Source organism: Nylanderia fulva, unplaced genomic scaffold (genome assembly GCF_048542155.1).
Source record: "Nylanderia fulva isolate GAGA-0341 unplaced genomic scaffold, ASM4854215v1 Scaffold1, whole genome shotgun sequence".
Taxonomy (NCBI): domain Eukaryota; kingdom Metazoa; phylum Arthropoda; class Insecta; order Hymenoptera; family Formicidae; genus Nylanderia; species Nylanderia fulva.
In genome coordinates this window covers 8,603,544-8,615,937 of record NW_028189192.1, presented here as the reverse complement: position 1 = coordinate 8,615,937, position 12,394 = coordinate 8,603,544, and the positions used below count along the sequence as shown (strand labels likewise).

At 35.1% G+C, this 12,394-nt stretch overlaps 1 protein-coding gene across 2 annotated transcripts in view; it reads right to left on the bottom strand.

Moving 5' to 3' along the window:
* The window catches only part of stet (stem cell tumor), a 359,283-nt gene that overhangs the window by 95,355 nt on the left and 251,534 nt on the right, over positions 1–12,394 (bottom strand). For both annotated transcript variants that reach the window (XM_085481187.1, XM_085481191.1), the window contains exon 6: positions 186–303. In XM_085481187.1, the coding sequence (XP_085337313.1) occupies positions 186–303 (118 nt within the window). The remainder of the gene's footprint in view (positions 1–185; positions 304–12,394) is intronic.

Sequence of the window (12,394 nt, the reverse complement as noted above, 5' to 3'; positions counted from 1 at the left end):
CAGCTGAATTTTAAGAGTATCGCAATAAATCAGAGACCAGAGAAATCAAAGATCAGAGATCAGAGACCATATATATAAAGCACAGAGACGAGAGATGAAAGACGAGAGATCACAGATCACATTAATCATTATCCGACGCGTGCTGCGTATGTTCGTTACGAGACAAAATAATTCTATCTACTTACTTCCACGAGTGTGATGAGAATGATGAAAAGAGGCGGCGGACAGCATGTGTAGTGATCGGCGTAATACTTTCGGTCCCGCTCCTCTGTGAGGAATTCATCGCCGATCATGCGGACCATCCTGAAAACACAAACATATTGCAATAATTGAAAAATGTGAAATTTATAATCTGCGTATTAAACGAATTGTCGCACGAAATGCGTGATGACTTAATAAATAAATAAAATAAATAACATGTATAAATAAATTTATATCTTTATTCTCGACGTGGAAAAAAATTTGTGATGGAATATTGAATATCTTTTAATTTTTTAATTATATTTATAATTTTGATAAATCTTTCATTTACTTGAAAAGATGTAATCCGCATATAGGAGAATGGTAATTATTTTTGGCTGTATAGATAGTTCGAATTTATATGAGAACATTTATTAAATGCAATACATAATTTTCCATTAACAATCACGGTATAAAGTATAAGAATATATTCCCCGATGTATAAACATCATTATATATTAACGAATAATTGATATTTGCCGGATAACAAACAAGTTCGATGAGATCGAATGTTTTTCAAAATGAAATTCATAATAGTATTTTATTTACGCTATTCCTGGTGGTGGTACGCCAATAAACGCGATCGGATATTTCCAATTAAACTTTGCCATAGTACTTCACTTCAAAATAGAGGTGCTCGACACGAAAAATAGCCTGCAACGCATGCAATCGAACCTTTTGAGCCAAACTTCGCAAAATGACTTCGTTTACGTGTGCGTCAAGCATTAAAAAATACAAAAAAATCCATAAATTGGATGCAAACGTAGTCATTCTCGCAAAGTAATCTACGCATTTACCTAAAGCGCATGTTCGTTCTTTACCCAAATAATTTTTGCAAAATGGATTTTTAATTGAACAAGAGCCGCAACGTATTTTATTACATCGTATAAAATACAAGTATAAAATACGAAGAAAAACCTAGTTCTCTATTGTTTTCTATTGTTTGTCATTAATAATAGGATGACTTACGAGAAATACGGATAAATTCAAAACAGTGATATAGGATACGTATAATTATTTTTCCTTATAGATATACGTATTATAGATATACGTATAATACAATACTTTCATTAATTCGAATTTTATTCCATCGATTGGGAATAACTCAATACAATGGCGCAAAACAAATAATAAAGTCACGTTAACAGACAACGCTAATTTTGAAAAGTATCTTTTCCTTGATAACAACACCTGGCTCGTAACGTTATTGTTGTTACGATTCTGCAACGCATCTACCAACGAACGAATACTCGCAGTTAGGCGTGCACGTAATCGGTAAACGCTCAGCCACAGTAACGAGCTACATTCAAGTAATTAAAAAACAAAAAAATTAGGCCGACTTTTAAAACACTCGTTGGATGCGGCATTCGCAGTGAACTGAAATTGGTAACATAATTGAGTTTAATTAATGAGAATATAATTGGATGAAGTTTTGAATTTACGAAGCTATTTCTAGAACAGACACGCAAAAGTATAAACGCAAAAAACTTAATGAGTACAGAAACAGACAAATGCCATGAAGAAAAAAGCATGTAATTGTATTTCTTGAGATATGCAAAAGAAAAATTTGCTAACTAAAAGTAATGTGGATAACGATGAGTATACAAGGAAAAATTATATATCAATTTCAGATTATTTAAGGATTCATTTTTTTAGAATCAATATTTTTTTTAATCATGTATCACGTGAAAATTATTCCTAAACATGTATTTTTCTCAGTTTTTTCTTTCTCTCTCTTCATTCAAGTATTATAATAATAATCACATTCGAGAATTTTATTTAAGTGACTGAGTAAAAAAATTTTGCGTAGAAGCTTGTAAGACTTACAATTAGAAAATTAATTCATAGATTTTCCGAACAATATTCTTGAATTAATCGTCAATCTTTGTAAGAATTTTAATGCTAGAATACGTTTCGTTAATCGTCGCCAGGGGTAGCAAAATAATGAGGAATTAACTTCGGCGAATCTTTCTGCCAGGTCGATTCCTAAAGAAAAGAAAAACACTCACGAACAATTACGCGCAAATTCACTATCCATAGCCTTCATCATTATCTCGAAGTATTTTTTTCTTCTCATTTACGACTTTCGTTAAGAATGAACATGACGGACGAAAACATTGTCAGAAAAGTCTTATCAAGAACAGCAAACAGCGATGAAAGATTCTCTACTGACATACAAACTTACATGTCATTCCCTCTTAGCGCGTTTTAATTCTCAATACTCTTCATATAGTTTATTCAATAGCATTATCAGTCTCTTTGAATTTGATTTTTAGTAGTCTACTCTTATATCTATATGAAACTGTATTTGTTAAAGATATGCTAGAGATGTTTCGGTGATAACTATAAGTGTCCTTTCAAACAAATAAACAGATATGTACAGTACCGACCGAAATTATATCACCTTTTGACTTTTTCAGCATAACTTGTTTTAATAAAGTGCACGGATCTCTACACGAATCATAACATGTTTTGAAAGACGGTGTAACAAACATATTGAATTATATATAATTCAATATTATACCATCCTTCAAAACATGTTATGATTAACATATGATATACACGTTCTCTCTTGCACGATCTCTCTTGTCGAATTTCTCTCCACTTCACCAATGAAATAACTCGAATGCCTATTTCATTCCTTAGCGTGTTCCTCTTTCTATCGACTCTTTCATCCTTATTCTATCGGCTACTTTACTTATTTACTAGTCTCGTGAAGAGACGACCGCGCGATCTATTCGAGATAAAATGTCGAGCCAATAAATAACGATGCTCTTTATAGAGAAGCACGAGAAAGACGGCGGCTTTTTGCAAAATAACTTTGCGTACGTTTGAATAAAAAAGAAATTAAATGTAAACGCAATTTCACATTTTAATAAAATAAATTTTACTTGAATTTTGCTCATTTCGAGCTGCAGAAAAAGATAGTGGTTTTGAAAAAGGTAACTGAAATTAAATCCAGCTACCTTATTATAGTTTCATTAAAAAAAAATGGCAATATAACGAGAGAGGAAACTTCAAATAACCATACTGATTATTATCACTGCAAGTTGCGTTAAAAAAATATATAAAATCATAATCTGCTTCATGAAAGTACTTTATACGCTGCTCATTTTTCTTGCTTTTCCTCGTTTCAATCGCGACGACAACAACGACAATGATGAACGATAAAACAATGCATGAGATGAGACCATCGGTTAAACGTATAAACGGCGTCGATAAATCGACCGCGCGGATCGCGGGTCGTGAAAAAAGTCCAATATCACGTACGAGGGCGGGTAATAAAAAAACGGGATCTAAATTCGGACGTCGCGGAGGAAGGGTGGAAAATCACGCGGGAAGATATAGCCGCCCTTATATAGCCGGCTCCTTTCCGCGATACTATCTCTCCTCTCCCTCTTGCGTAAGAGCGTAGAATAATTACGAAGAAATATTAGCCCGTAACTCAGTCCACTATCCATAATATCTGCAACGTTTATGGCGCCAGGAAGATAAACCATCCCCCATTCCGCTCTATCTGGTGGCGCGTGCGCGACCGCGTATCGCTTCGGTTCGCTTCCAGGTTTCGTTTCGATTCTTCCTCCCTGGCGAAAGGTGTGAGCGTGAATATCTGTTCACACACCGAGTATCAACAACCATGTGTACTTACGTGACGAGCGGCGTGCACGAACATCGTGATCGAATAGATCGGCAATTAGTCGAGGCACGAGTGTTCATGACATCTTGTACGTTAAAGTAAATGGTTTGCAGAGGTAAATTTTGCTATATAAACGGAAAAGTATAAGTAACTAAATCAAAGTTTTGCAAGTTTCAATTTGTCTATCAGCGGAGAAAAAAATTATCGATTTCAACGAATTGTATAGAAACTTAGGTAATACGATTAAATTAATTTATATTTTATACAATTTTATATATGTATATGTATGTGTATAAAGTTTATAACAATGAGCAATGAGCGATTTTTTCTTTGTTATTAATTGATATGATAAGTATAAATTTATTGAATTTACTTGCAATAAAAATAAAAATTATATTCGTTCAAAAAGATCCGTCCGTAAATTCATAATGTAATTTGAATAAAAAAAAGCTTCTTCTTATTTACGTCGTCTTCATTTTACAAATTTGCGCTTGCTCATTTCATTGCGACATTGATAAAATTTTACTTTATTGTGCACGACATTTATAAAATGTTACGATATAAAATATCAGCAATATGAAAAAATAAACGTAAAATACATTGGATAAATTTATGTTGCTATATTATTTAAGCTTTATTAAATATTCATTAAACAGTTCCAACTAATGGAAATCTGTGTTTGTAATGAATATGTTATTTTCATGTCATGACGATGTAATCGCGACAATATTCGCGCCAATTAAAAAGCATCAGCGCGGAAACCTATTTTGCACGATCCGCGCATATCAGGTATATAATATCGGCGAAGGGAGTGAAAAAAAAAATATATATATATAATAGATATATAATATAATATATATTGTGTGTATAATATTAGATATCTTTGTATCTCATCGGTGCAGGCACATTAATCCCTTTAATTACCCTATCTCGTGTTAATGGAATCTGTTATCGTACTGTAAACATATAATTTATCACTAAAAATTGCGTTTCGGGAACACGTACGACAAATCTTTTATAATAATTCTTTTCAATATAACCATGTTTGCAACAATCATAAAATTTACATTTAATATGCATTAATTTGTCATGCAAGCTATGCACATTTTTTAGACTAAAAATTTTTTTTTTCAAAACACGATAAAAACACGCGCGAAATAAATATTTTTACAAAAACTTGAAATACCTATAAAATAATAAATAAATATATTATTCTATAATCATATCTACATACATACATTTTTTTACACGCGTAACAGTTAGCGAAGAAATGTACACTTTACCGCGATAAAGCAACAAATAACATCTTCCGTCAACACAAAGGAAAAAAACCCGAGAAAAAGAGAAAGAGACCGGAAACTTTCCTCCCAATGTAAAGGTCTACTAACACAGCTGGCCGTTCGCGGTAATCGCACACTTAATTGCCGGTGCGCCGCGCGAGACACATTGTAGATCGCACGAACGATTTCCAATTAGCGATGTGACTGATATAGCAGGGTTCAAGGAAACGGGTCGAGAAAGGGGTCGTCCGCGCGTATGAAGCATCGACACGACGTACAGGTGGTTAAGCGCACGCTCGACGTCTGCTGCGCACTTGTAGGTTGACAGGTAGAGAGAAAGAGAGAGGAGACAAGGCAGAGGAAAAGAATGAAAAAGAAAAAAGAGAAAGTGAGAGAGAAATAGCGAAATTGCAGGAGAAAACCGTTTCAAGGATACTGATTAATTACACGAGCGGGATGTATCGAGGCTCGTCTGTTAGCCTGTAGAATTGCAAACGAGCTGCGCCGAATTGATTGAATGTACCGGTGGAGTGTGTCGAGGTGAGCCGAGCATTTCGGGGAAAAAGTTCGACGGTGCCACGCGATAACGAGCACCTATTACGTATTTATATCCAGGCCAGCATTCAATTTCGGCGCCTTAATTACGAGAGATCGCGACAAAAACTGGAGACACGCCGATCCGCGGAATCAAATAAATAATTCACTCGCCCGGACTCAATCCGAGACCATCCACTACTCGCAGTAATTAGTACGCGCGGTTAAGAATAAGTCGATATTCTCTCGAGCCCGTTAAAAATGGCCAGTTATGGAAATTGTAACAAGAAGAAGCGGCATGCTATCTTTATCAGAAAGTTCCGCCGAGTTATTCCCGTCCCAAGTTCCAGTATGAATTTTATACGCTCCTTGAATTTTCAGGGTCTAATAAATGTGATTAAGGCATCCTAAAGATCTAACGACGAACTACTACCGGCTCGATCCAATAATTATTATATAAGAACAAGAAGAAACAAAATTAATTATGAGATTATTATGAAGTTGTAAAGCAGCGTTGCATAGAGGAGACATGGTATACTTTAATTTTGTAAGTTCGAAATTACACAATCGAACGTTTCGTAAGCTTCATAACTGGCACCCTTAGAATTCTGTTCAAGAGATGCTTTTCATTTCTCTTATTTTTGTTTATAAAATCAGCGCAAAAATGTTTCTTAGATATCAAAATAGAAAGAATTACTTATAGTGTAATAAAAAGTTCATTACATGCGTGTACGAAATTATGCAATAAAACTTCCATTGTCCGCAGAGTAGATGTATTTAACAATTCCGATTTAGAAAATCAGAATCAAATAGTCTTGAAATCAAGAAGAAATGTAGAATTTTTAAAATTTCTGCACTATATCGTTTTAATAATATAAGATTTTTTCGCGTCAACATGATGCACATGGAATGACAGAAAATCTATATAATACATGATACATATATATTATAGATTTTCTGTCGTTTCATACGTGATTCGCAAAACAGCCTTAGACAAAACATCGTATTTTATACCGATCATTTTCACCAAGCAAAACTAGATCGGCAATTTATGTATAGACTGACATGCGAGTTGCGCGAATCGAATCCAACAAAATGTTTCTAACGCAGCGTTCCTCGTCTCATCGTTGACGCGATGTACTTTTGAAGAATGAAACATTGTTCCGCCATCGCGTTATCCGCATACTGACATGATGAATATTCATAGATCGCGAGCGCGCATCCATTTGTCACTCCTTTTAAAGAGTTTTCCCGCCATGTCGCTTCCGTAATGTAACATTTCTCGAATACGTTTACTCTACAATAAACGCTGCCAGAGAAAATTCAATTGCATCTTCTAGACTGTCTACTCGATACAGACAATTTCAGTCAAGACACTGTTTTCGAACCTTCGTTGAAGATTTGCTTTTTTCTTAGAAAACTTTCACACTCAATTATATCGTTGCATTCTTTTTATTTATTATATTTCATCTATCTGTCTATATTAAAAAAAAAAAAATACGGATTTATTTGAAAGATCCTTATTCAGATCGCACGTGTCGTGGCGGTTGAGCGACTTTAGCGCAGCGGCACGTGGAAAAGTGACTTTTCCCATTTCTCAGCGTCAGCGTAGCATCTCTGTACGCTGGCAGCTTCGAAGACGGAGAGGCGGAAAATGGTTACGACGACGATGGCGAGGGTGTCCCAGGAGCTTCGCGAGCACAGCTCGCCGCTCACGTCCACAAGCACACGATGTATATGTGCAGTTATGTGCTATACGTGTGTAGGTAATTTTATTGTTTCTACAGCCCGACCACGGAAGCGTAGCGGCGTACGAGCAACGATATTATCAAATTGGTTCCGCGAGTTTTCCGTAAGGCGTTTCCGCAAAGTCGCCGGTCGAGGTGGAGAAGTAAGAAATTGACTCACACCGGAGAGCGGCTAAAGTAAGAGTCGGTAACGACCTTAACTATCTCGTCGAGCTATCGCCTCTAATTACCGAACGGACAAGGAGCGGGTGCGTCTTACTGCTTTTTAAAGTAATCGCGAAACTTTCGCCTTTTTGCGATACTGCGAGCTACGCATAGCGCCGTAACTTTAATATATGATTCTATTTTGAAAGAATATTAATTATAGTTGAAATTACTTACGACATTTTTTGAGAAATAAATAAATTTTCTCGCGTGTCATATATTAAATTTTTAAATGATTCCATGTTGTTCTTTTGCATAAAAATATTCCTTGAGATACGTGCTCCATTTTGAGACGGAACAATTTAAAGTATTTATATACGAGACTGTATGATTCCGCGAATATGTCTGTCAAAATGATATAAAACTCGATGGAAAGTTAGAGGAAGGGTGCAGCCTGGCAAAAGGACGATCCATCGTCGGTGCTGGACATCGCGTGCTTCTTGCTGCGTCGCTACTGTGTTAATACTGCTTTTAATCTTACCGCAAGAATAATATCACGCAAAGTCACGAAGTCGAATCAAATGAATTCTTTAGAAATGTATTTCGTAAATTATTACAACTCAAAAATGAAGAATACGCGATGAGTTGGCGAAAATTTCCAAAAATTTTGTATACACTCATTGAATTTTTTCAAATTTTCCTATTCACACATCAGTTAGTTCAGAAACACGCGGAACACAACAAAATCATTGATATCGTACAATAAACGTATACAATAACTTTCGAAAGTATTATCACAATTTTCAATAAAAAAAATAATAAAAATATACAAAATTACATTAGATACGATTTTCTGTTTGAAACATAATAAGGATGAATATTAAATCATAATTTTGAAGAATCTAGAGCAAAGAAATGATATTTCTTTGACATAAGACATACATGATGAATATTTTTTAATAATTCTGTCGCGATATTACCTTTAATAGAAGTAATATCTCAAAAGGATTATTAAAATCGTGTGTGCTGCACATAAAGTATTTATGTTGCGAAAACAAATAAATCCTGGCGAGCGCGTAAAACGTGAGTAAATAATTCCAGAGCGATATCAAGCTGCTGCGTCGCACATATTGCTGCATGGCAAGATTAAAATGCTATTTATCGCATGTGCGCAGCGATACAAACAAAATTACGAATGCGAATGCAAGATGCAAATAAATAATTCCCTATATGTGATCTTTCCTCTTTTTACACATCTCATGTTTTTCCGATGCAATACAATGTTATATTATATAATATCGCGAGATATATTCCATGTTATCCGCTGTAAAATGATAAGGTATTCCTTCGAAAAACATGATAACCGGAAAGATTGGATCAAGTGGCTTCGGCTAAGCTCGCTTCCTTTGTAAAAATCGTTCAAGCGTATCCTTTATTGGGACTTGCGTACAACCCTTATACTCGCTTATTCTATATTATTCTGGCGCGAGAGATTTCTCTAAGATAAGAATCTATGAGAGCTCTATAGAAAGAGAAAACTGTATAAATTTTTTATAAATAGCGAAAAAGTTAAAACTTTCTTTTTCAGTAATATTTTATATAAAGATGTATGCAGAAAATTTAAACTTCGTAAAAAAAATAAAAATAATAAAAATAACTGTCTTCAATATAAATAAAATGTAAAAAATTGAAAATTAAATTCAACACTACTGCTAAGAAACATTATCTATAATATAATGAAACGGCTACTAATTGCTATTTTCTTCTAAAAAATAGTGAAAAATGTTAAAAATAATTATGCATTTCTAGAGAAGAATCTTTCTCCATGCCATGTAACGAGACGATGAACGATCAAAAGGAAGAAACGGAATCGAGTTCTCGATCGATCGCGCACGCTCTCGCGTGCAGATTGGGTATCGTACTGACAGAATGGAATAGAATATGGAAGGTGCCTATCGCGCACACGCGGATATCCATCGCGCCGTGCACGTAAAGTGCATAAAAGCCGATTAGAGTGAAGCGGTACGAGCTCGTATCCATCGCGTTACATATGTTCGTTTAATGCTTCACGACGCGCGTCGAATTGAGAAAAAAAACGAGAGCCCGCGTGATTGCGAAGAAAATGTGGCTTACCAAGTAGAGACCCATTTTTTATTCATTTTTCCAATTGATATAGATTCGAAACGAGAATCCGTTGTTGAATTCACGAGAAAATCAAGAAAAAGCGAACAAATTTTAAATATAACAATAATCGAAAAATTAATAATTGTACAATTGTATTATCAAATAGAAGAAAGTGATACTCTCCAATTTTGAGGAAATTTTCAATAAATCGTTTCCTATATATATATATATATATATATATACATCAGAGATACGGATTACATAGCCACCAGGAGAATTTAATCCGTTATCGGATTTCCAGGTCTCCAGTCGCCAGCGGTCACTATGATCATCTGGGTGGTAGACGAACGGGCAAGACGATGCGGTAAGGATGGTAGAGTGAGAGTGACAGAGACAGGGAGAACGAGGGAGGAATATGCTCGTCGGATGAAGATGCTCCCTGATCACATGGATAGGGAGTGGGAATACTCCTACGGCACACGTGGCCGAGGAGGCATGAAATTGCGCTCAGGTCGCGGCATATTAGATTATTAGGAATCCACGCGCGAGTATCCGCCGACGTCGTCCCCGGCGGGTATTCCTCGTGGGAGCGTGGGGCAAATTTTGCGATAAATCAAACGCGACGGAGTCACGATGGCTACGGGTCCGTTGGGGGCAACGGAGAATTTTCCCGAGCAACCGTAAAATCGTTTGGCGGCGCGATAGCGCTCTAATCGGGGAACAGATTCCAGAAAGTTTTATGTCTAATTTCGAGTATTATAGTTTTAAAATCCGCAAAAAAAATGACAAATTTTTGTTTAAACAAAAGAATACAAAAAGCAATTGTTTTATGTGCTAAAAAAATTACTAAAGGAGAACTCATTAATATGTTGCTCTCTACATTTCAATGAAGATATACATATATTATTGTATTCATCGAGAAATCCACGGGAAATTACTGCCGCGGAAAGCCGAATAAAAAGCTCCAATTTTCATCTACAACCGAACCACATCGTAGCCACTACCGAATTTATTAAACCGACCGACGATGGAGGAGCTCTCAACGAGAAAAAGTTGCGAAGTCACCGAGGAGCGTTGCGAGGGAAAGAGCGATTTTCGACAAGGGCAACGAGGACAAAGACGAGCTTCTCCCCAGAGAAGCGAAGATGGCGAAACCAACGGGGAAAGAACCTTCTCCACAGAGGAGGAAATTGACTTCTGGCAGGTAAGAACGCGTGCTTGGACTACGGACGTTGTCGTCGGTGCTCCTGTCGCCGACGCCGACGATGCTTGGTGCACGTCGTGCCATAAGCTCGTAAACGTACTTCGCTTCTCGGAGCTGCTCGTAAAAAAGCTCGCTACATACGATGCTGCGCTCTTTTTCCCTTCGTCTTACACACTTCTTGCTCCGTCACGTTTCCACATTGAGAGTTTAGCTCCTTTTTTTCTTTCTCGCAACTGCGAGCACTCCCGACTAAATCCTACTAATATCTGCTTGCCTAATCTCATCGAAAATCCATTCTTACTTCTTATACTCTGAACAGAAATTGTTCTCTTGTATACAATTACGCAGAGAAAGAGAGAGAGAGAGAGCACATAAATGGATACATAATATGGAGTGATAAGAAGACGGTATGGATATAGTAACACAAATTCAAAGTAATAATAAAGATCGCTAAGTAGGTGTATACGTGACTATCTAAATATTTAGATAAAAAATAAAAAAATAATGTCTCGTTCTTTGAAAATATGAAGGTATTATAATATTTATTAATATGTTGTTCATATTATATAACACAATACGACACGATACGATACAATAAAATATTCTTTTATAAGTTTTTTATAAACGCATTTGTCATACGTATTTGTCGTTACATATTTGCAGATTTAATGTAAAGAAGAATATTTCTATATTATAAAAGAATATTTTATTGTATCGTGTCATACCATATGAAACTATTTTCATCCGTTCTATTCGATCAAGAGAAAATACACAATAGATAAACAAAACTATTGCTGTCTCGCTTATATCGAATATTATTTGTAAAAAAACATTAAGAGTAACAATAAAATCAATTTAAGAAAATATTTTCTGTAGTGATATAAGTATAAAAAGAAATGCTGCGTAATATAATTAATTATACATACATAAATATTCAAAGATTAAAGTAACTCTCTCTTTAATTAATAATTTACTTTACAAATTTTACAATTAAAGTCTGCCATTACAATACAAAGTCTACAATTAAAGTCTGACATCGATATGCTTTTTAACAAGAATTTATCGACATAAAGTTAACTCCCTCAATAAAAAAATTAAACAAAATTAAATTTTAGTACGTTATTTAATTATACATTGTTTGCACATTTGTCATTCTTGAATTTTCATTTGCACATCTAGAAAAATAGTAAAAAAAAAATTTGTGAGAGTTAAGCTCTCAGCTCGCAAGCAAAATTATTAAAGAGAAATTTTTTTTAAATTCCTTGAGTCCCATGCAATAAAATTCCCTGATTGAAAATTCCTTGATTTTTCGAGATACAAAAGAAATCTTTGAGAATTCCAAATTTTCCAAAGAGTAGAGTGAGCAGAAGATGAAATTACCTTCCTTCCTTTCCTCTCTCGAGAGTTTTTTATTAATAATTTCAACTTACATTTCATATGCAAACGAAAATCTATCGATTAAGTTGTGTGTAACTAAAAATTA